This window comes from Tamandua tetradactyla, chromosome 1 (assembly GCF_023851605.1).
Source record: "Tamandua tetradactyla isolate mTamTet1 chromosome 1, mTamTet1.pri, whole genome shotgun sequence".
Classification (NCBI taxonomy): Eukaryota; Metazoa; Chordata; class Mammalia; order Pilosa; family Myrmecophagidae; genus Tamandua; species Tamandua tetradactyla.
In genome coordinates, this window is record NC_135327.1 from 69,381,394 (window position 1) to 69,407,338 (window position 25,945).

The following is a 25,945-nucleotide window of genomic DNA, read 5'->3' on the forward strand; positions in this document are numbered from 1 at the left end:
AAGCAGAAAGTAGACGTTCTGAAACACTGAGACTATACGCACCATCATCAGAGGGAACCATGTGGAATAGGTTGGGGTGAAGCAAAAGGTAGGTATGGGAGATACCTGGGGAAGAGGGTGGACCTGACCTTGAGGCCAGACCTGGTCTGACAAAGCTTGAAGGGCTGGTTAAGCTGGTTAAACAGTTCAACCTTCATCGTGTGGGCAAACAGGAGTTGCTGAATGGTCAAGCCAAATGGTGGCAACATCAACTTGCAAGTCGGCAAGATCATTCTGGCCACCATGACTGGGTTCTGGGGGCAGTGATATGCTTTTGGGGAGCAGAGGAAACTGATGAGCAAGCTCCTGAGCCAGACTGGAGAAGAGGAGGAAGAGCTCCTGACCGCTGGTAATGTCATATGCTTTCCCATCAAGTTATGTTAGAAGGAGGGGTAAGAGAGAGATTTAAGGGATTAGTTTGCATGGGGAATGGACAAATTCAGAACTCTTTCTTGTTGGGCTTTCCTCAAGGCCAGCAAGAGCCTCTGAGGCTGAGTTCAAAGCCATATAGGAGGCCAATAGGAGCTGCTGCCCCAAGATGACACTCACCTGATCTAAGCCACTTGTGGTCCCGATTAACCTCATGAGTCACCTGTCCTTCTCTTGATAGATCAGTTGGCCTAATCAAAGATGGTGTTTTGTCCACAAAATGGTGATCCACCATAAACTACCCAGAAACGCTAAGGGTCAGAGCTGAGCCATCACCTTCCTGATCCCCAAAGAAGGAAGGGAGAGGCTTGTTTAAATCAGGGAAATCAGTGCCATCCCTGCATGTGTGTGTTTCATGGTAGCAATTGAGAAGCTCCACTGCAGTGGACATATGGCTCACCTCCTCCTGTATCGAAGCTGGGGATTCCATGTAGGATGACGAAATGCAGAAAGAGAGGTGAAGCATTCATTTTCACCGACCCTGACAGAAGACCGCTGAGAAACTGAACATACCTGCAAAGATAGCAAACTTGGAGTGTCCAAAGTGCCCTCTACTCCTCACCTCAAGATTTGGTAAAAATCAGAGCCCAAAGGGTTGTGGGGAAAAGTTGTCACTGCCATAAAGACACAGCCTTGCTCTCCCTGGGGTTCTTGGGGGTGAACAATCCAAACTGTTTGCAGCATGGTAGAGTAGTTTCAGCAGACAGCTCCTGGGAGTCCCAGCTATGGAGTTTGCAAATTTGCCATGCACCGAGTAAACTTTTACTACATGCCACTGTGTGCCAGGCAGCAGGGACACAGCAAAAAAGAAAGCTCCAGTCATGAACTCCTTGTGCTTCAGCTCTTACTGTTCTGCCCCAAATACAGAGCAGTAACTCATGGGCAGGGGTGTCTATCAAGTCAAAATGTGGATGAGGCAGAGCTCCACAAGCTATCTGAGTCAGCAGGAAGATAAAGAACTGCCCTATACTGAGGGTGTGCTCCATGACCAAAGTCACACCTCACAAAGCATCATGCCTACGCAATCCTAACCTGTCTAAATTCTATCAACTCCATTTCCTCATCATACATTGGAAACCTAAGTAGAAGACTCACATCCTCACTCCATCACATACTGATACCTTCAGAGGCCACATTTAATAGATAAGAGGCTGTTGGAGCTTAAAATAAACAGTACAAAACCCCAGCTACTGACCTCACATACTGCTGCTAGTTGCATCTTCTCTTCCTGTCCCCCTTCTCTATGTAACCTATCTCCAAACAGGCAAAGACTGTCTCTTCTATATGCCCAAAGATAGGCTGTGATGGTCAAGTCCATATGTCAACTTAGCAAGGACATGGTCTCCAGTTTTTGATCAAGAAATCACGGGCTTGATTCACAACTATAATCAGTTGATTGCATCTACATCTGGTTATATCTACAACTGACAGAGGACACTGCCCTCAGCAATGTGGAGAGTTTCCTCATCCAATCAGTTGGAGGTCTTAAAAGCCAGACCTGGGGATTACAGGAGTCAAAATGAAGAATTTCTATCTCTGCTTCAGCCAGCCAGCATCCCCTTGGGAATCTGGACTCAACAAAAGCATCAACTTACTGGAGTTTCCAGCCTACACTGTGCAGACTGGACAGTTTCCAGCCTACATTGTGGAAATTGGACTTGCCAGTCCCTATGGTTGCATGAACCAATTCCTATAATAAAGCTCTCTCTAGATGGATGGATAATGGATGGAAGGATGGATAGATAGATACATACATACATATGTATATACACACATAGATACATACAGATAGAAATAGAGATAATGAACAGATGGATGGATAGATACATAGAGATAAAAATAGATAATAGATGATGTCTTGATAGATGATGGATTGGTTGATGGGTAGATAGATGCTAGAGATAGATAGATAGAAGGATGGATGGATGGATGGATGGGATGGATAGATTGATGGATGGATGGATGGATGGATGGGATGGATGGGTGATAGATAGATAGCCTATGCTGTGTTGCTAGCTGCCGGAATGCAACACACCACAGATGGATTGGCTTTTAACAAAAGGGGATTTATTTCATTAGTTCTTCAGAGGAAAGGCAGCTAATTTTCAACTGAAGTTCTTTCTTATGCGGGAAGGCACAGGGTGATCTCTGCTGGCCTTCTCTCCAGGCCTCTGGATTCCAACAACTTTTCCCAGGGTGTTTCCTTTCTGCATCTTCAAAGGCCTGGGCTGAGCTGCGAGTGCTGAGATGAGGTATGCTGAGCTGCTTGGGCTGTGCTATGTTAAGCTCTCTCATTTAAGCACCAGCCAATTAAATCAAACATCATTCATGGCAGCAGGCACGTCTCCTAGCCGACTGCAGATGTAATGAGCAACAGATGAGGTTCACATGCCATTGGCTCATGTCCACAGCAATAGATCGAGGCACCTTCACCTGGCCAAGTTGACAACTGAATCTAACTACCACAGCCTGTCAGTTCTGCTTCTCTGGAGAATCCCGATTGTACACCTGCAGCCTATCTCTCTAGTTAAGAAGCATCAGCCTTCGTGCAGGGTGCTGCTGCTGACTGCAGCCAGGCCACCTTGCATACTTGGCAGTTAAAAGAGAAATGTCTGCATCAGCAGTGGTTTCCTACTTGGAATTCATCAGACATGACTTGAGGCGATGGTGGAAAAGTTAGCACAGACCCTCATCCTGCCTACTGATGCCTCGTGGCCTCGGCTCACCTTCCTGGAGGGCCTGGCCTCAACCTGTCCTAAAAGGCCAATCCCCTCTTCCCGGGCAGCTCACGTCCTTTAGCTCCACTTTCTGGGGTTCTCCACCATGCACACACCTCCATCTTAGACTCAACATGTCTCACTTTGAATCTACTTGTTCTCTCATTTGTCTCGCCACAGTACAAATTCTTTGCAGGGAAAACAACAAAACAGACAAGCAGCAACAAAAATCTCATAATATCTAATCATCTATGTATATCTTAATGCCTCCAGAAGAACCTAGAAAACAGGAAGCAGTAAGTAAACATTTACAGACTGAATTAAATGACAGCATCGCCAGCCCACAGGACCATTCACACCTGCCAACCACCCCAGCCCCCCGGCCAATCCCCATGTGAGTAAATAACCAACCTATCATGAGAACAAAGGTCATCAAGCTCAAACCTTACTTACACTTACCAAAAATTCCATAATTCGTGCTAGCAGTTCAGACATAGTTCATTATTTCAAGGAGTGGATTTGGATGCAAAGGAAATTGAGCAAAAGGGCAATTCTGTTAAACATTACAAAACACCTACTCAAGAAAATGTTAGGAAAGACATATGCTTCAGCTCAGATACAATTCATACGAAAAGTAGGGCATTTCAGTATTTCCATCTTCCTGGTGGCAAAGTGCCCTTCTTCTTTCTCAGAACAAGAGGAAATCCTACAATGGTGCTAGAGAAAATCCGAGAGACCCTTGGGAGCTCTAGAATCCAGATGACCGGGCCCGGCCATGGCAGGCCTCGCCACCAGGGGGCTCCCACGCTCCTTCCCTGTCTGGCATTTTCCATGATGACAATAACATTTCTTAACTTTGTACTCAGAAACAGGAATGGGTGACTGTTCTCCTTATTTTCAGTCATCTAAATTTGACCCATTTCACGAGCTTCTGTAGTCCCTGGTTTTAAGGGAAGGTAAGATGGGAATCACACAAACTTTTATTTTGGTTATTTTTGTTGGAATCATAGATGTGGAGATCAGAGGAAGTCCCCGAAACATCCACCCCTCTATGCAGTTCCAGTCACCAGAAAATCCCGTTCTTGGCTTAAATGTTGCTTCCTGATTCAGAGCCTACCTGAGTTACTCCACCTGCACTTTGCCATTGCCTTGGACAACTCACCTGCTGGTGCTTCCCCGGTGGCCACTCCAGGTGAGAAAATGCCTTTGCCCCTGCACAGAGACCTCAGGCCTCCCGCGGGAAACCCTTTTACATTCTACATGTGCATACAACTATGTGAGAGGTTTCTGATGGTGGCCGGATTAAGGCACTCCTAATTCAGTTAGATTTCAGTTTGAAGTCCAGATACGTCCCCCGCACAGTGAGCTGGGGGCACCGGGTTATGCTCTGCCAAGGTCTCTTTTGGAGGAAGTGGACGTAGATGTCGCCCAGCTTTTGTTCCAGGGAAAAGCCTGTATCTCTGCATCTGGCAATGACTGGCCTGAACTGCTGCTCCACGTTGTCAGTGAGAGCCAGAGCAGTTTGCCTTTTCTAGACAAGGAGAAAAAAGGTGACAGGAGAAGAATCCCATTTTCCCATAAAAGGGGGCCACAGACCAGGACTAGGGGCTCACACCTATGTTACAGACTCACACCTGTAACTGGGGAAATGAAGGAGGAGTCTTCTGCCATCTCTGTCCCCAAGTTGGGAACTTTTCCTAAGCCCTGATTCTGCAACTTGGTACTCCATCATTTAACCAATAAAGGGAGAAAAAAGAAACACTTTCAATATAAGATTCTGGCATATAATCCTCATCTGCCCTTCAAAAAAGAAATCTGCTTTTTATGAATTCCTATTTTCAGGTAATTGAATGACATAAAATGCTATTTCTTCCTTCATATGTGCTTTCTTATTTAAACATAAAAATCATTTATGTTTCAGGGTATTTTCCTTGAATGAAACACCGTCTCTTCTGGCAATTCTACTGACTGACTAAACTTTGTGGAGCTGAAGTTATTTTTTGGTTACATGTTCATAGAATTTGCTCAAAACTTCCAAGTCAGTGTTCTTGCTGTTGTGATATTGCAAAGGTTTGCTATGTGGTTTATTATAGCACAACTGTGATCAGAACGGTCATGGAAGAAAATTTCCCACTAACCCCACATATCCACCCTCCACTCCTTGCAATCCCACTTTGAAGAGAGAAACAAGTGACAAAAGTTATCCATCTGGCTTTTTCTAATATGTTATAGTAGACTATAGCTATCACTCTTTCCTTCTCCTTTTAAGCTATGAGTAATGAAATGCTCTAGTCAGTGGTATAAATGAAGAGCTACTGCTTGTTAGATGAGAATGAGGACAGCACTGGGCTTCCAGCCGCTGCGAGTTCAGATCTACAGCTCTCAGGGGCAGAGGGGGTCTTTGTGCCAGACGCTTAAGTCCATGCTTCTCACTCCACTGCACACACATGTGGGAGGGGGGAAAGCCATAGAGTGTTAGGGTACACCCACTGCCATAAAACTAAGCACAGCTCCTGTTAAGGCAATGATTTTCAGTGTGTGTGGTGGGGTGGGGAGATCAGAAATTTCATTATTTGATAGATTAAAATTTCTACACAGTAAAACAAATGCAGACACATGAAAAAGCTGTACTAAAATTTTCCACATCAAAGAGACACCCTGAGGAGGCCCAGAGGACAGTGGGGTGGCACCTTTATGACAAAGAGGACATTTCTGCACCCCACCCTCAGGAGATGGGAGCTCACCCATAGAATTAATCTGTCAGTCTTCCTCATTAAACTCAAAGTAATGGAAATCCAGAAATACGTCAACTGCCTGTTCAACTTCTTGGAAAGAAAGGAAAAATGGAAAGGAAAAGAAAGAGAAAAGGGATCGTTAAACTTTAATAATTTTCATTAGCCACTTTAATTATGCTGATGATAAGCTAAAACTACACAAAGATTTTTAAAAATTATTTATAAAGAAGAAAGGGCTCCAAATGCATAGCGTGGCTCTAACACACTAGTTAGATCGCTAGATTACAGGAGGCCAACACCAGGGTTTTCATAAGCTGCTTTTGGCTCCCTCTGTTTGCTGAAGGATAAAGGCACACAAAAACAGAGAACTGTCTGTTGCCACAGCCTCTCGTGTTGTAAACAAGCAATTAAAATGGGCCATGGTTGGCCTGGCTCCCGTGAGCCAAATGCTCAGTGGCATTTAAATGTAATGAGAAAAGGAACCCAGAATTTACTTCTTGCTGAACAGGGCTCGTGTACAACAAGCCTGATAAACCAAATATTTGTTATCTAAAGACTCTGAAGAAGGTCGGTCATTTTTCTGTCCTTGGCTGCTACTGACGCTTTAAGCTTCTCAGGACCATAAACCCCAAGCTCATTAATCCACTCTCCTTTCTTACTATGAGAATGGCTTTGAAATGATGTCTTGATCTCAGTCCTAAAACAGTCTATGGAGCACTCACTCAGGGCCTTTAGAACAACTCCCAGGCACAGGGCTGATTCAGAAAGTCTTCTCACTTCCTTTTGTGATTAAGATTTTGTCCCTGCTCTGAAATATCCCTATAGATACATTTCATGCATCCGTTTAGTTATTCACTCAGTGAAGGCCTCTTTGGCGAGCAGCTTCCAAGGAGGTATTGGGCAGATAATAGCATAATGGTGAGAAATAAGTCATTTTGCCTAATCTTTGGATATAGGGAGTTTAGTCTTGGAATGAAAAACTGAATCCACTGTTGTGTTGCTAGTTCTTCTAAACCGATGCAAATGTACTAAGAAACGATGATCATGCATCTATGTGATGATGTTAAGAATTACTGATTGCATATGTAGAATGGTATGATTTCTAAATGTTGGGTTAATTTCTTTTTTTCTGTTAATTAATAAAAAAAAATTAAAACTGAATCCATACCATTGTTACAAAAATGTAAATGTTATAGCTTCAAATGTGCAATGATGAGAAGGATCCAGGAAAGCTTGGGGGGATATTAAAGTCAGAAAATTTCTTTTCCCTTTTTTCTACACTTTTAATGTTATTATAAAACTGCTGGAGCAGTAAGTGACGAGACTAAAGAGAATAAAATGACGGCAAATGGATTAGACCCTGCTAACATTTTATGCCTTGCCCAGGAGTTTGGACGAATGGCCTCCTTCTGCAAGGTGTTCAACAGAGAAATAAAGACCTACGGTTCACACGAGGGGTTATTACTGATGAAATGTTCTTTGTGCTCAAATGCTCACATTCTCTGTGAGACATTTTGCTCAACAGCCATAACCCGTGTGTCTCTAGTACACCCTGGTCTGAACCAAAATAGACCCAAACACTGGAAATGCCCAGGACAAAAGTAAAATGGATTTCAGGCAGTCCTTGCAACCCCCTTTCTGAGTCAAAATGCAAGGCCCTTCTCTTGACCAACATATACCTCTGACATCCCACTCAGTGCCTGCTGGCTCAGGGCACTGCAGAGAACACATGTGAGCTATCTCAACTCACATACAAAGGGTCAGGTCGACAACTAAGGGGTTGCCAAAACATTAAAACTCATTTTGGCAAATGCCCTGGAAATTCTTATAAAAATTAACTGCTGCTTCATTTAAAACAAAACACAAAACAATTATAGCTGTGCCATTAGATCTTCTATACCACCATCTGAACAGGAGGAAGGAAAACCGGCTACCAGGCTTTCTTACTGTCTCTTGACTGTGACCTTCCTCGAGGTCACCGTCTTCCCCTCAGCCCTGTGGGACATACAGCAAAAGGAGAAAGCTCTGCTCCAACAGAGCTGTTTCCCAGCACTTATGGAGCATCTTCCATGAACCAGGTGCTCTACACCAGTGTTAGAGAGGCAGAAAGTGAGGCAGGGAGCGCGTTTGAGTTTCTTTGGCTTCTCAAGCAAATACCATGCAGTGGCTTGGCTTAAACAATGGGAATTTGTTAGCTCACGGTTTTGAAGCTGGGAAAAAGTCCGAACAAGGCATCATCAGGGCGATGCTTTCTCCTGGAAGTCTGTGGTGTTCTGGAGTTGGCAGCCAGTCATCCTTGGTCCTGGGTCCCTCTATCACATAGCAAGACACAGGGCGACCTGTCCTGGCCTCTCCATTCTCTTCTGAGTTCTGCTGAATTTTAGCTTCTTGCTCCACATGACTTTATTTATTTTTATTGTTTCTGAATTTCATTCCACGTATAAAGGACTCCAGTAATAAAAGTAAGACTGGTCCTGATTGAGGAGGGCCACACTTAAACTGAGGTACTTTCATCTAAAGTTCCTACTTACAATGCGTTTACAGCCACAAAAATGACAAAAACGGATTAAGTGTCAGAACACGTTTTTCTGGGGTATACCCACCACAAGGAACTGCAGTATAAACAAAAACACTACCCTGGCCTCAGGGAACAATCTGTTGCAGCAGTCGGCAAACCATGACCAGTAGTCCAAATCTGGCCTTGCTTATGTAAATACAGCTTTACTGGAGCACAGGAACATTCATTCACTTAGGCATTATCCTATCTCATGACGGCCATCGTGTCATAAGGCAGAGCTGAGTGGCTGTAACAGACACCATCTGATCCACGAAGCCTAAAATACATACTTTCCAGCTAATGACAAAAAAAAAAAATTTCCAACTACTGGTCTAGTAGGATGGAAACAAGTCCGAAAATAATAATCAATATAAACACCCACCCCAAGAGCAGAAATCCAAATTTCTGAACACACAGAGAAAGGGTCATAGATTTCCCCTCTCAGAGAAAGGGTTGTGGCTGCTATCACCACCCTGGAGATGGCTCATTCTTCCTCTCAAAAAAGCACCCCCATCCCCATATCCTTCGGCATGTCTCAGGCCAGCCACTTTCCAGTAGAGGGTTGGGGTGGGGTGGGAGGGAGCCTCTTCTCTCTTTGGGTGAAGAGGACTATTCGGCACATTTCCACGTAAAATCCACTTGTATCTTTACTCCAGCTCTGGGGAATATAGACATACCGTTTTTGGGATGGCTGCATTAAAGCTGAAACTTTATCATCATAAAATTTCTTCATTGCGAATCTGTCGAGGGCCTGGTCGGCACTACGGAAGCAGAGAGAGAGGGCATTAATTTGGTGGCCCAGTAAGCATGGCCAGCTCCCTACAGCCGTTCTCCATGGCCAGCTACTATAGCAAGATCTGCTATGTTGCTACACTTTGTGCACACCCATTTCAACCATCTTTTCATGGAACTCATTTCCCCACAGTTCAAAGTGAAAGCCACCCCGGCAGTCTCTGAAATAGCATCTGAACTCCCTCCGTCTTACCTAAGGTCTTAAACGTACAGCCTGCGTGGCTCATGTAACAATCTGCCTAAGGCTTCTCAGCAGTTTCTATTTCCACGCTACCTCCCAAATAAAGGAAGCCAGTTTAAATGAGAATTTGCAGACGATCCAAGCGTCAGGACCATGAGGAAGCTTTGGCAAATCAGCAGAGGTTTAGCTACAAGGAACCAAGTTGCAGGGTATCAGAGATATGGGGAACGAAAGTGTAGAGCCCTTCCATTAGTGGACCCCCATAAAGTTTCAAGAGGCCAGTCTGGGACAAGAAAGGGGCAGGCTGAGGGCCCCTAGTTAGTAAGTCACTTCTATGAACAGACTTGAAAAGGGATCAGAACACTGAAGTCTAACTCAGGATTGCCAGGGTTTTCTGAGGTTCGAGGAGCTGCACACTAATTTTTTTTTAAGTCACCACCACAGAAGATAACCCATTTTTTCACACAATTTATCTGACATTAAACTTCAGTTTAGAAAGCCAACAAGTAGTATTCAACAGAACCTTTAGGAAACAGAACGGAACATCTTTAGATCTTCCTGATCTTACTTCAGCATAAACAGTGGAACATGAATCTTAAACTGTGAGACTGGTTTGAAAATCTGAAATATTTGGGGCCTCTCCTTAGAAAACTGGGCATGTACCCATTTATACAAATGCTATATACAGTCCAGAGATGTGTGGACAACATGAGATACCCAGGAAAAAGACTAGGAAAAAAATAAGAGCTAGGCAGAAAGACAATTGCCAATGTCCAAAATTAAATTTAACACATCTTAACTTTCCTCATTTGCTGTAAAATGGGTAACACACAGCTGGCATTTGTCTAAATGAGGGGTTATGCTGATGGGCTTGTCATAAACTGAAGGGTCCATTTAAAGACTCAATAGTTAATATATTGAGTGGGCGCTTTTAAAGTTGAAAAGGGCAGTTATATATCCACCCTTTTATTTTTAAGCACTCCTTTTTCTGGAATTCATTTGTTTTACTAAGTGCTAATGGCATTTTGGCAAAAAGATCATAGAAATGATCAATGATGTATAATAGGAATGTGTTCATCACAGCATGCTTTATAACAGAGAATAATTAGAAACAAACTAAATTCCAAAGAAAACCTGGGAGCAACCACAATCAACAATTTATTAAATATGTAATATTATATCCATCCAGTGAATTCTATCCAGCTAATGAATCAGTATAAGGGAGCACTATGCAACCACCAAAATTATGCTATACATCTATGTTATTATCAGGGAAGCACACTTACAAAATAGTATTAACTCAGAAATGAAGGTTATAAAATAATGCTGTGCTGTCATGCTAAAAGTAATTAATATTATCACTACTAATAATAAGGATATTAGAAACAGCTAATTCTTGTGTCTGATGCTTTCCAAGTGCTTTACAGATGCTGACATTTAATTTGCAAAAAACGCTATGAGTTTTGACCATTATCCCACTTTCTGGATGAGGACACTGAAGCTTAGAGATTCATGTAATTTGCCCCACACCACACAGCTAAGATGTGTTACTAAAATTACTAAAAAAATAAGGGTTTTTAGAGATAGGGCCAGCGATACATTTTCTGTGAATAAAGGTTGCTGCTCACGCATTACTCACCATCATTTCTACAGAAGACAAGGCTGTCTACAGTGTGTGGAAATTGTCTCCATAAAGAACTGATCTGTCAGGGCCAAAGGGTGTGCCCTGTCCAGATTCCACGGGTTCAGTTTGGCCTCCGACCAAATATCTTTGGCTTAACTGAGTGATTCGATGTGAACAAGGAATCTCAATTTGCCTGGCACACACACAGATGCTTATTCTCACCAGAAGGGCATCTGATTTTCACTTGGGGGTTGGGTTTCCTCCCTGGCAGTCATGAATTCCCCAATTTGTTTCCAGAGAAAACATTCACAAAGTCAAATTTCACTCCTTAATGCTAAAAAAGAAAAGGTTTATCGGCCAAAACGAATAGGCTTCTATTTCTCCAGAACGAAATAGCTCATGATGCACAAAAGTGGGCATTGAAGAGAGAGGGCAGATGCAAAACCCAGAAGGAACACGATTCTTGGAACTGAATTTCCGGGGCTAGTGGGAATGTGGATGCTGTAGGTGGCATCTGTGTGGATCAGCAGTGCTGGCTCGCGGCCGAGTGCCCCCGCTGCTTTGCTCTGCTTGTCACCCAGGGTCCAGAGGACACACCTGGGAAGCCTCCACAATTACATTTCCACTCCCTGGACACAGGTGACCAGAGACAATGAGGTCCCAAGCGCATTGTGGTTTTGAACTTGGCTGCCCATCCCCCAGCCGTGTGATTACAAGCAAGCTGCCCAGTTCTTTTGAGCCTGTTTCCTCACCTTTAACAATGAGGAAGATGCTGACTGACTCATAGGTGACTTGGGGGGTTTAGGTGAGAAGAGAACCATTCACAAAGGATGTCCCGAGGGCCTGGTGTGCACAAGCGATAGCAGCTGTTGCCATGTTGTTTACAAGGCATGAAATTACTGGGTGAGATGACATTGTTTTTTAAGTCACATGTATTGCTATTATTTTTAACAGAGAGTGACAGTAAACTCAGTGTATTTTTCATGCCCCACTGTCAATCTTAAGGTAATTGCTAAACTAGGAAATGTCTTTTCCGCAAGAGTAAAACCATTCAGTGTTACATCAGAATAGCAACAATGGAATACAAAGGCTAGGACCACAGGGCACCTGGGGGAGGGAGGACACCACAGACTGACCCACAGACTGACAGCCTCCAGCCCCCTTGGCCTCAGGGCCCCGTGGCATCCCAAGGCAGCATGCCCACCCTGTCAGCCTACCTGGCCGAAACGTTGGTGAAGTGCATGTAAGATGAGATGACCACTCCGATGCGTCCTTTCCCGCCCTGCAGGAGACAAAAGAGGAGCTAATTTTCTCTTGAATCCCACAGCAGAGATGCCACTGAGACAGGAAGATGCTCTCCCAAGGAGAGCTTGCTTTGGAGCCGGACTCTCCTCTGCCTCCTGGTCATGGGAGATGGAATACCTGAGGCAACTGCAGCCTCTGCAGCAGAAAACATGCAGGCTGGGTGCAGACACAAGAACTGGGGCGTCCGTGGGAAGCCCTGAGGGCAGAGCGCAAAGCAGCAGCCAGTAATTTCACTCTTTCCCAATTAGGCTGGAAGAAACTGTGCCAGGGGCTGCAGCAATTAGCAGGATATAATTACCCAGGTGAGATAGAAAGGAATGCTGGCTCACAGTCTGATGATGACACCTAGCTGGAGTCCGTCAGAGGAATGGGATGACAGATTCCAAAGTGCTGGCAGATATCACAGCTTTGGTGCCCCTGACGGCTCAGAGCTTGCTGGCACCTTCCCAGAGGCATCAGCTACCGAGGCAGGTGGTACTGAACATGGATCACTCAAACATAACCTACAGATGTCCAGAGCTCACACAGGGCCACTCAGCCCCTTCTGAGTGGCCAATATCACCAACCAGAAGATAATGCAGTCTGGAAACAGCACTACTACATGAAATACAGACTGCCAATTTCTGGAACACTCCAGCCTTTCTAGAATACTGTCACTTTCTGGAACATTCTGGCCTTCCTAGAATGGAGGTTGGCAAACTACAGCCCACCAGCCAGTTCTACCCACCACCTCTTTCCCTACAACCTGGGAGCTAAGAACTGGTTTTACCTTTTAAAATGATTTAAGAAAAATCAAAAGAGTAATATTCCATGCCACGTGAAAATGATATGAAATTCAAATTTTCCATGTCCACATTTGGTATGAATGTATCGCCTGTGGCTGCTTTCACATGAAAACAGCAGAGTTAAGTAGCTACAACAGAGGCGACTTTGCCCACACAGCCTAAGACAGTTATCCTCTGGCTCTTAAAAAATAAGTTTTCCAACCCGTGATCTAGGATTGCATAAAGCTAAAATGGCAGGGCCACCAATATGAAGATTCCTTAGCCTATCCTTAAAAGGAAGGACCGAGCAAATTTCAAATCAAAATTCCAATGAACTTACAATCACATGTGTGTGTTACCCAGGAGTATTCTCTGTCTCATGAAAGTGAAGCGGGATGCCATAAACTATTCAACACAGACACATTAAAATTCCTCTAGAGCCGAATCCTATATTCACCATTATTCAGTGTCCAGCTACTGGTATGTTTCTTGTTATAGAACTATTTAAGACCGAAATTGAGTTACAAGGAAATAACAACAGGACGTCAGCCAAAATAAGATCAAGCCGTGGCCCTCTCTGCTACCCTCTTCAATCAGTCATTGCTTTTCTGGCTCTGGTTCTGGATATCACACCTTTTAGCCCAAGCAGCATTCTTTGAGAAGTAAAAAATTTCCATCTATTCTTAATAAAAAGTATAGAATCACTGGATGGCACAATTTGCTCTGTGTATTCTCCACCACTGACTCAAAAAAACAAAGGTTGTAATGGAGATGAAAGCTTCCAGGCTTTTAGTAACTCAGGGGTTGGATGGGTGAGGGAAAGGGGACTGGAGGCAAACATAAACACTAACCTTCACATCAACCAACAGAAAGGGGAACATGGCAATCCTGACCTCTCCATTTGTTACTAACCAAGCCACAACAGGCCCAACTATGTTAGAAATTTTTGGCAGGATGGTAAAGTAAAAAGTACATTCTGCATAGTTCATGGATTTGGCAAATTCAGCAATTTCACCCACCAGTTTAAGATGAACTGTTTCATGTACACCGGCAATGTTGAATTCAAAGCGGACTTCTCTTTCATGGCATGTTTTCTAAGTGTTCCAGAAACGGTTCATATGACACCAGAACAGTGCAAGCAATGAAGAAATCATTTTTAATTTGCTTTGACATGTTAAAAAGATTTGTCCAGGGAGCCAAGAGTTGCTTAGGAAAAGGGAGAATCTTAAAAATGTCTATTGGTAGTTTCTTCATTGTTATTCATCTGTTCTAAATAATAATTTATTTCATTTAAAAGCATGACACCAAAGTAGAAAAGTGAAATGGAATGAATAGGGTAGTGTTTTTCAAACTCCAGCTTTCACCAGAATCCTCTGAAAAATATATATTGCTGGGCTCTATCCCAGATGCAGTAGCTTTGGGCTGGGGCCCTAGAATTTGCATTTCTCACAAGTGTCCACATGATGCTAAAGCAGCTGGTCCTTGGGCCAAACTTGGAGAACCACTGGGTTAGGGACTGCTCTTTGAACTGCCTTGGTAGGGGATCTTGGGCAGAAAGGACCCACCAGTACTAGGCTCACTGTGTAAAAATAACCAGGTCATGCAAGATGAAAAAATTTTAGATTATTTCAATTGACCAGAATTATTTAGAAACTATTTAGAAAATAAAAAGATGCTTTTCCCCTAATTTTTGTTTGCAACAACTCACAATATTTGGAGGACACTCCTGAAGATTATGCAATTTCTTTAAAAAGCTCAGGTTAATGGCCTGCTTGCTTGAAAGGAGTATGTAATCATGTTAAATGGGAGAAAAACACATGAAAACAGAAGATGCAAATTGCACCTTTCTTTTTCCCTTCCATATTGAGTAATCATCACACGGCATGGATGCAGTAGTATTAAAAATCATCAGCAAGATGTCTTTTATGATTACATGAGCAGATTTTACTACCTTTGTAGGAAGAAATATCGTAAATCTCTAAAAGGGAAGATTCTCTTAAATCAAAGTCCATAACATGGATTTTTGTGAGCTTTTGAGTGTCAAAGGCAGTCCAAAAAATACAGTTGTTTCAAGGTGGAAATATCAACATTTTCTAGATGTTATGACAGTTGCAGAATGTGCTGTAGAATGTCCAAAATGGAGAACTGCCCCCGAAAGGACGGCAACCCACACCACTGGTAAACTTCCCTTGCCAAACTATTTCTCCCACAAGATGCGCTAATTCAAGATGCGTATGAAATAATAACTTTTCCTCTTATAATAAAATAGCTTGTGGGAGGGTGAAGCCCCCAAATTCTTGACCTATCAGATAAATCTGCTTTCGATTCAAGTCCCTTTTTTTTGGGTGCGTGGTCCAGGAATCGAACCCAGGTTTCCGGTATGGAAGGCAAGTATTCTACCACTGAACTACTTGTGCACCCTCGATTCAAGTCCCTTTTGATACTAATAAAATTTGAGAAAGAGGCTAAAAGCAATCACAAGACAGTTGATAAACCTGAGAATCAAAAAAAAAAACCCTACCAAGAAATGAGAAGTGGAAGAAATCATGCAAATGACACCCAGGAAATGTCCCCGCTGCAGTGTGCCTGGACTCCCGGTGGCAGGAAATGAAGCAGTCAGGAGCTGACATTACAGGCAGGCAACCAGTCCCAGGCCACCCATCAAAACAGCACATGAAGCTCTTCTGACACACAGGCTGGTGCAGCTCATGAAAGCTCATTTGTCACTGTGATATGTTTAGCACCGTGCTCGTAATCACAAGTCAATCAGTTACTGTAACATGGATGGGACAGAAAACCGATGCTTCATATCTTAAAAGGTTCCTCTTTTTAAAAGGAGGGCTTTCCATGCCATAAATAAGTAACTAAAAATGAAAGGATTCGCTCTCCCAAGCATCATGGTTAGTCTCAAATTCAGTTACCCATTCAGAGACCTCAATCCTATAAACACTCCTTTCCAAGTCTAGGAGGTTTAGTGGCTTTTTTTTCTTTTCTAAGAAGCAGTACTGAAACCTAACCACAAACACTACAGAGCATGTTCATTAACTGAACGCGGTCCATTAACCCAAGGGTGTGATCAGATGGAACTTCCTCCCGTGTCTTCTGAGGCTCTGCAGCAGCGCGGAAGGCGCCCCCTGGTGCGCGGGGAGGAGGGTGCGCCCGGTGGGCGGGGCGGGCGGCCCCAGCTTACCCTGCAGTGGATGACCACCACGTGCTGGGGGTCGCTGTTCAGCCAGGACTCCTGGGCCTTGCAAACTGTGCACATTTTATCAAGAGGTGGGGCGTGCAGGTCTGGCCAGCCCACGTCCATGATCTGGAATGAGAGACAGTACCCTTAATTTCCTTTGTTTGAAGCATTCCCAGGCTTGTCATATTTTTCCATCTAACTGGGGAGTAAAGAATGAGGCTGCCTTACCATGTTACCCAGCACTCCCACTCCAAGAGATATACCCAAAAGAACTGAAAGCAGGAACCCTGACAGATACCTGTACACCATGTTCATAGCAGCCTTATTCCCCTGAGCCAAAATCGGAAGCAACCCAAGTGTGTTATCGACAGATGAATGGATAAACAAAATGTGGCCTATACACACCATGGAAAATTCAGCCATTAAAAAGGAATGAAGTCCTGATGCATGCTACAACACAGATAAACCTTGAAGGCATCATGCTGAGTGCAATAAGCTAGACATTGAAGGAAAAAGATTGCATGATTCCACTTATGTAAAATACCTAGAATCAGCAAATTCAGAGACAGAAAGTAGATTAGAGGTTACCAGGGGCTGAGGAGTGTGGGGAAGAGGGTGTCATTGCTTAATGGGTGCAGAGCTTCTGCTTGGGGTCAGAAAAAAGTTTTGCTCAAGGATAGTGGTGATGGCTGCACAATATGTGAATGTAATTAATGTCACTGAATGGAACACTTTTAAATTGTTAAAATGAGAAAATTTGCTATATACATGTATAAAATGGGTCGAAACACAAAAATAGAAACCCAGAGTAAATTTGATAAATAGCTCTGGTTCTAAAATCTATACTGGCTAAGTAACATTTTTACTTTTTATTTTAATTTCCTGTTTTTTAAGAGAAGACAGGAGGCAGAGCTCTATACATATATGCATGTCACCATGATAGAATCTTTTAAAAAGAAAGATGAAAAAAAGACACATGGTGCATGTTCTTTTTCTAAAACTTAATGAGAATGGTGGCCAGTTTTCTTTACCACAAAGAAAAAAGGTCCAGTATTATGCTGCCTAAATGAGGCATCTCTACCAGGTTCTTATCTCTGCTGTTGCAGCTGGGATGACAATACTAGACAGGCCTTTCAGGAGCCGCTAAGGGGGCAGGGTGTGTGGGGGAAGGGGCCGGGAGCCGGTGAAATCTGAAACAGGAGTTCTTGGCCCAAGCTGCTGCCAAAATTCCTCAGCTCAAACTAAAATCACAGTTTGGGAAAAATGCTGTTAGCGGGTCCCCCACACAGTGTGTAGATAACATCTTATTGACCAGGGTCTATCACACACACTTGGGAAACAACAAAACTCCTCAAAAGAGAAGAATGTGCCCACGCACACTCAGGGGAAGCTTCAAGGGAAGCGCCTGACAACATGAATTATAATTTGCTGCATTAACAAAGAAAGCAAGGCTTACACAATAACGATGGGTCTATATTCATTGTTATGCACAAAAAGAGCAACGCTGATAAACAGATCTTGTTCTAAAACCTATAATGGTCAAGTAGTATTCTTACATTTTATTTTATTTTCCATTTTTTAAGGAGGATGGTAGGCAGGCTCTATCTCAATATCAATATAAATGATTGAAAAGTTTATCCACCCATCACAGGTCACCACTATCCCATTTCAATGAGCTCCTTGGTTTCTTTCTCTAATGCAAATGGCATGGTTGAGATACACATAAATTCTGTATTCTACTTTTGTTAACTAGCATCAAAGGAGGCAATTTATCACACTGCTGTTTTTTTTCCCGATTTTAATAGCTGCAAAATATTCCAACTTCTGGATGTACTGCAACTTACATGTTTGTAGCCTTCAAATTTCTCTCCAAATGTTTGCAATTAAAGACAATGGTGGAAAAAGGGGGAGCATGGCTATGAAGACGTAGCACAAACAGAAGGAAAGGTTCTGAATTTGGACTGTGGTGGTGGTTACATAAATCTACACGTGATAAAGTGGTACAATACTACACACATATATACACACACAAAAACAGGTGGATGTAAAATTAGCAAGATCTGAATGAGATCTGTGGTTTGTACTGATTTCAGTTGCCTGTGCACTCTTAGTTATATAAGGAAAAACCACTAGGGGACACCAGGGGAAGGGGACTCAGACCTTCTCCAGACTGTGCTTGCAACCGCCTGTCAATTTTTGGTTCTCTAAAATTTTGTAAGTAAATAAGGAAAAAATAATGAATGGATATGAACAGCTCCTAATATCCATTATCAAGTCACATTTCCACAAGACTTAAAACAAACCATATTCACATGAGAAGGCTAAGCATCTTCACATTTAAGAAAACTCAGAATATAAAGGAATAAAATCCATACCTTGGGGTTAAGCTTTGCAAGGTCATATCTCTTTTCAGAAAGGTTTAATACCTAAAAGGGGAGGGAAGAAAAAAACCTTTTAGACAGATCATCATCCTCTGAGATCATAGGAGAAAACACAATTGCATTTTTTCATTGTTTGCCTTCCAGGTATCAAGAATTGTAAAAGATGGCAATAATGTCTGTCTGTCACAGAATAATACAGATAAAATACAACAAATAAAATAAGCATGCATGCCCAATCCTACGGGATCTGTCATGTCCCTAGAAAACATTAGTTTGTGCAGGAGAAAAGGAGGCCCAGCATGAAGGTCCAAGACCTGGAAAAAGAAAGGTACTGGAAGGGATGCCATATCTATAACCATCCAATAACCACATTCCAATTTCACTGACAAAGCAGAGTTGTATGTACAAAGTTACCAAGTACTGAAGTAAAGCAAAAAGAAAGAAGAGACCATTTCGAGCAGCAAGGGACTTTGAACATTCACTAACCGGTCCTTTTCTTCAAGAGACAGGATGCCCGAGGCACTGAGAGAAGGTGGCCTGTCAGTCATCCAGCTAGTTACAGATTACAAGGGGCAGAGGGGGGTCCCACTTTGGTCCTTATCTAGGATCCCATGATTTTTTATTTTTAATCTTAGCACAAGCTGTGCCCTCAGTGGGTTAAATATCAAGTATATCCCAAGACCTGTTACAATTATTAGCGGCACAGCAGAAGCTGACCTTCCTTGTTCACCGTGGAGTGATAAGACATATCAAAACCACAGAAATGGTTTTGGGGGCCTGAGGAGCTGTTTCATTTTTACCTTTAATGGTCTGAAAAAGCAATTCGTGGAGTTAAGAGACCACTCACGCACAGACGGAGAAGGAGGGATACCCCATCTGGACTTGCTAATTGAGGGTTTCTGCAAGACGTGTGCACGTGGCTTTCTTCAGATTTTCCAAGAGTCCATGTCCCAGAGCGAGTCAGGGACCTGCCCAAGCGCTCTGCGGATGAGGAAGCTCTGGCCCTGGTGGGGACCCTCACGTGTCTGTGGAACAACTGCCCCGAGACCCCGGCCCACGAGGACACATGCAGGGCCTCTGTCACCTCTCGGTGCTCTACAGAGGAAAGGTGCGGCTGGGGGAGGTGAAGAAATGCCGGGAGGGGGGTTGGGGGGAGGGTAACATGTGCCGATGAGGTGAAGGAAGGGAGGGAGGAGGTGAAGGAAGGAAAGAAGTCTATTCCTACTAAGGAGACCCGCTGCTGGGAACAAGAAAGAAGTCCCAGAGCTAAAGGGGAGCCAATTGTTAGAATCCTTGATTATCAAGACAGAGGGGCTCAGACATCCCTCCCTGTATTTACACTAGCAGGTCATTGCCAAGGGCGGATGTGAGAAGGAGAAAAGGCTGGGTCCTTCAGCACATTGAGGAGCTATAAGCAGAGAAATATGCTCCTGCACAGGACACGGCAGTGGAAACCAAAGGCTGGCTGAAGGAGAGGCTGCTTTGAAGTCAGAGGTTTGCAGCTCTGCTCTGCCTCACAGTTACACCTGAGTCCCAGTTGAGTCACCTGCAGAAAGCTAATGAAGATGACAATACTGGCCTTGCTCACTTATGGTAGGGTATCCCATTTGTGTGGATAAAGCTTACAGGGATAAGAATAGAGCCAGCACAAAGGCACTGGGATTTAATTTCAATAATGGCTATGCCAGTCAAAGGAAGAAGCCCTGGTGGCAGGAGACAGATTCTCCCAGGCTACCAAAAGTAGGAAGAGAAAATAAAGGGCAAGTTAAATGAAGACAATTGGTGAGAGGCCCTTCTCATGGTCTTCTTCAAATGGGGGCTCTGCCTGTCACTGTTTACCATGTGTACTTTGGTTGTGAAAACCAAGCTACCTACTGGGCAGCAACTGGTTTCTTGGATGCTCCCTCCTTCATCTTCCTAATTTTTATCACACAGAAGGAGAGTGAGAAGTTTACTTTTTGATACCAGGGGTTCGATATCCAACTGGCTGTGAGTGGCTGGCTGGAGCGAAGTCCTGGGAAGAATTTTCCAGCCATGGGAAGGAAGGTCTGAATCCATCATAGATGTCCACCATCAAAGCAGGAGGCAACGGTGGCCATCCCTATTTCAGACTTTTCCATTTTCCTGATTGCTACCTGTGATGGTTAGGTTCTGGTGTCAACTTGGCCAAGTGATGGTGCCCAGTTGTCTGGTCAGGCAAGCACTGGCCTGACCATTGCTGCAAGGATATTTCGTGGCTGGCTGATTAATCATCAGTCAGTTGATTGCATCTGTGGCCGATTACATCTGCAATAGACTAATGCTGTCTCCCACAATGAGATAATCCAATCAGTTGAAGGCTTTTAAGGGAGGAGAGAAACTTCTTCGCTGCTTCCTTGGCCAGCCAGTCTCTCCTGTGAAGTTGGCCCAGACCCTTCATTGGAGCCACCAGCTTCATAGCTTACCTTTACGGATTTTAGACTCTTCCATTCCTGTGGCTGTGCGAGACACCTTTATAAATCTCGTATTTAGAGATCTCTCCTTTTGGTTCTGTTTCTCTGGAGAATCCTGACTAACACACTACCTGTGGAAATGCATCAATTCTTCCCCGAGACAGATAGTACGGTGGCAACAGCACAGATCCAAATCCTTATTCTGCCGTGTGTGCCAAGCTCTCTGAGTCTGCATCTTCATTGGTAAAACAACAGATCTAAGAATATGGAACTTTTTTTTTTATTTTGATGTTCCCAAATACAAAAATGTCAAGATTCTTACGGTGAGATCATACAAAACAATTCAAAGTGTGTACTGCAATTATTTCCCCCACTTCAGCATTGCCGTTTTATATAACAGTGTGATCAACAGAAAAATGAATGGCGTGCACTTGGTGGAAAATATCACCTATTTACAAAGCATGCAGCACAGCTTCTACCTTAATTTACAATCACTAGTTCTTTTCTGTTTTTCTTTATTTGGGAAGGATTTGGGACTGAAAATTTTAGCTGCCCAAATATGTCCAACTGCCACACCAAAAACATAACAAATGACAGTTCAGAACCTCAAACTTTGATGGGTTTAAATAGTAGACATAATTATCTGTAGTTGGTTCAACTGTTTAGTTTGAAAATGTTGACTTTTTCGCTTAAGAGGGATGAATTTCCTTAGGAAAATCTCCTCTAATTTTGCTAGACTGGGATCCAGAAGAACCCCCCATGAACATAAAGTGTGACAGCTGTAAGGTATTCAGTTGCATTATACAAATAGAAGACTTGGGAACATTGCTAGTTGCATGGACTAAAAGACAATCGTTTGCTAAACTACTGCATGACATGACTTAGTCCAACCATCTCCACCAAAGAAAACTATACAACAATATTGATAGGCCACCTTTCTAAACAATGTTAGATCAATTCTATACATAGTTTTACATGTCAAATACGTAACTCAAGAGTTTTGTCAAAGAAGAAAGCACACACACCTCGCAGCCCTCGCATACCTGTGGGTTCCCGGGCCAGGGATGCTCACGCAGTCACCCAGAGCCATTGCTAATAGTCCTGCCCACTTACCAGATAGTTGTCCCCGTGCTTGGACTTGAGCATGCGTGTGACCTCCTCCAGGTTGTGGAGGTAGGACTCCTCCGAGCAGCTGGCAGGGAAGGAGACAGCAATGATGCGCTCTGTGATGTAAGTCAGATCAAGCTCGTAGCCGTCCTCCATGGTGGGGTTCAGAACGGCCGGCCTGGGAGAGAGGAAGGGGTGGGGGAGCGTCAGGAGAAAGGGACCCAGAAGCCAGGAAAAAAGAGAAGAGGACAGATATTTGCCTGATCCAGGTTTTCATACAAGGGCATGGAAGCTACAGGCAGCACAGGGTTAACATTTACTGAGCTGTTTTCCAATCACAGGCTGGTACTATAAGTCTGAAAAGTTTCCTTAAAGGTCATTTCTGAGTCTATATAAGCTACTAACGGGGAATAAGTAAATAGAAAAAAGAAGTTGAAAGCAGGGCCACAGGAGGTCTAAGAGCACAGGGTGCAATGGGCACAGAGTGGGTGTTTTAATTCTGGTTTCAGTGGAAAGAGGGTCAGCACAGCCTGAGCCTCCTTGGAGGTTTCTTGGGCAAACAAAAGGCAAGAGAGAAGAAGCACATTCCAGGAAGAGGGGCTCCTGCCAGCAGCCTCCCAAGCTGCAAAACAGCTCGACACACTTGACATCTGTGAGCAGCTTTCTGCCACTAGCCTGCCCAGGGTGGAGGCAGGTGTGGTGAAGTCTCAGGGGCCAGATCCAAGGGGAGGGTGAGGAGAAAGAGGAGGTGGAGGAAGAGGAAGAGGAGGACGAGAGGAGGGAGAGGAGGAGGAGAGGAGGAGGAAGAAGACCGACAATAGAGGTAAAAATATATAGGAACAGGTACAGGTATACAGATAGATATATACACTGACATGAAACCCAATGGGAATACAGAAATTGGTAGATACCAGGTTACAAAACAATAGATGATATCCCCTTCTTTGAAACGTGCATGTGTGTCTGTTTCATGCAAAGGAAAAAAAATGTTTGGAAGGACACGAGTCGATTACAGATGACTTTTACATGGTCTTCACTTTTTCTGCTTTTACTGAATTATTTCCAAAATGCATATTTTGGTTTAACAACTGGAGAGAAAAAAGTTGAAAAAAAAGCCTTCAGGACCAGCTAATGCAGGATATGGGGACAGTGCCTGGCCCTCATCTTCAGTGGCCCCAGGAAGGCTTGTGTGCAAGGTCAACACAGCCATCATGGAGTGAAGCTCCTGAGGTTAGCGGTGAGTATAACCGCTAGGGTGTCTCTGCCCTCCTGGGCCATGTGAGGTTGAGAAATGCAAGACACATACTCCAGTATTTCTAACATGAAGAGATGCGGCCAAGTGATGGGAGAAAAACTACCAGAAAGGATCACAGGGTCAAGAGAACCCTCCCAGAAGCAGTGCTGTGAGGGCTGAGGGTGGTGTCCAGGATGGAATGAAGGCAAAGGGTCCAGAGTAAGAGGCATGATGGGCCAGAGAGAAAGAATGAGGCTCGAAACCAAGATGGTGGCAGGAAGTGAAACCACAGAGGGACACTGAGGATATGGTGTTTGACATTTCATTCCGTCAAAGTTGTTATCAGCTCTTTTTAAGTCCTGTAATTTAAATTTTCTTTTTCTTTTTTTCCTCTTTAGTAAAAACATAAAAAAAAAATAGCTTAATGAACTGCCATGGACCCATAGCCCAGATTCAAAATTATCAACACATGACCCCATCTTTCTTTGCCTATATCCCCAACTATCTCTCCGCAATTTAGATTCTTTTGAAACAAAGCCCAGATATTATCTTATTTATAAATGTTTTCGTATGTACTTCTAAAAGATAAGGGCACTCTTTAAAAATATCTACAATGCCATCATCATACCCAAAGAACTTCAATATCAAATGTCCAATATCATAACTTTTTTTATACTTAATTTGTTCAAATCAGGATCCAAACAATTGACCAAGATTTTTCCCTCTACCTTTTTCACAGGCACAAATACAAAAGATACATACATTAGGCTTTTAAAAATCAAATCAGAATCTTTGAACTTGGATAGAAAAAAATGATGTCTCCTATGCCAACCACAAACCCCAAAGAGGGAGTTTTTGCATCCAGAGCAGTGGTTGAGGGAAGTCCCTAAGGAGACAAAGGCAGGTCTCACCCTGGCATACTATAATCAATTCTGGAATCTTAAACTTTTACAATCAAATCAGTCTAATATCATTACTTATTGAAACAAAACCATGTGTTCCACAATCTGGGCTTTTAATGCCATGTGATCACATCCAGAAAAATGGAACTAAAATGTATCATCTTTGAGTAGTTGCTCTTGAAATTAAAAAGACACTAACATTACTGTTGAATATACTAACATCAGGCCCCATTTCCTCTGGGTAGACGAGGCTCTGAGTCAAGGCCAGAGAGAGACGTGGAGTTGTCAGTACAGATACTCACCGCAATGATTTATCACAGCAGAGCGATGGGGTCTGTAAGAAGCTCCCTGGCACCTGCAAATAACAATAAGCCAGTCACTTTAAGGTTTCGTCCACCTGCCAGCTCACACATCGCCAAGGACCACAGAGAAGGAACAAAGACAGTTGTCGCATAGTCAGCCAAACACTGCTGGTTCATTTTGTCGCCTCGGAAAGGTCTCTGTCATATCAGTGTATCTCTACCCAACGGCTCAACTGCAGGCAAGAGAACTTCTCCAAGGAACAGCAGGACGGAGCTTTCCCATGGGATGGCAGTCGAGGCAAGGTAAATAGTCACTAGATAGGTATAAGGTGCTTTTCGCACTCACACAGTAGGCACTCAATAAATGTCAGCTATCACCACCATCCATTACCAAAACTTCACCTAAAAGGGGAAATTTTAGGCCATCTATATGGTACTAGAATGAAAGTTTTGCAAATAAAATGAGAAAAAGGAAAAAAAAAGCATAGGACTGCATAATACAAACAGAAAACCCTCATGAAAACCATGTACCATAGTTAATAGTTCAATTATAATAATATTCTTCTTTTTTACCCTTTATCTCCCCTTCATTATTTATTTATTTTCTATCCTTATTTTTTTACTCATCTGTCCATACCCTGAATAAAAGGAACATCAGACACAAGTTTCTCACAGTCCCACTGCAAAGGCTGTATCATTATATAATCATCTTCAAGAATCAAGGCTATGGAACACAGCTCAACAGTTTCAGGTACTTCCTTCCGACCCCTCTATACAACATAAAAAGGGACATCTACATAACGCATAAGAATATCCTCCAGAATAACCTCTCAACTCTGTTTGAAATCCTCAGCCATTGAAACTTTATTTTGTCTCATTTCTCTCTTCCTCCTTTCAGTCAAGAAGGCTTTCTCAATCCCATGTGCCAGGTTTCGGCGAATACTGGGAATTCTGTCCCATCCTGCCAGGGAGATATACACCCCTGGGAGTCATATCCCACGTAGAGGGGAGGGCAGTGAGTTCGCCTGCCCAGTTGGCCTAGAGAGGGAGGCCACATCTGAGTAACAAAAGAGGTTCTCTGAGAGAGATTCTTAGGCATAATTAGAAGTAGGCTTAGCCTATCCTTATTTGCAGGAATAAGTTTCATACGGACAAACCCCAAGATTAAGGGCTCAATCTATTGAATTGGTTGTCTCTACTGCCTACAAGAATATCAAGAATTTCCCAGATGAGAAAGTTGAATATTTCCTCCTTTCT

At 43.4% G+C, this 25,945-nt stretch overlaps 1 protein-coding gene across 9 annotated transcripts in view; it reads right to left on the reverse strand.

Moving 5' to 3' along the window:
* The window catches only part of TNS3 (tensin 3), a 434,926-nt gene that overhangs the window by 156,927 nt on the left and 252,054 nt on the right, over positions 1–25,945 (reverse strand). For all 9 annotated transcript variants that reach the window (XM_077118747.1, XM_077118732.1, XM_077118722.1 and 6 more), the window contains 7 exons: positions 24,689–24,741; positions 22,257–22,428; positions 18,706–18,756; positions 16,334–16,456; positions 12,292–12,356; positions 9,155–9,238; positions 869–981 (listed from right to left, as the gene is read on the reverse strand). In XM_077118747.1, the coding sequence (XP_076974862.1) occupies positions 869–981; positions 9,155–9,238; positions 12,292–12,356; positions 16,334–16,456; positions 18,706–18,756; positions 22,257–22,428; positions 24,689–24,741 (661 nt within the window). The remainder of the gene's footprint in view (positions 1–868; positions 982–9,154; positions 9,239–12,291; positions 12,357–16,333; positions 16,457–18,705; positions 18,757–22,256; positions 22,429–24,688; positions 24,742–25,945) is intronic.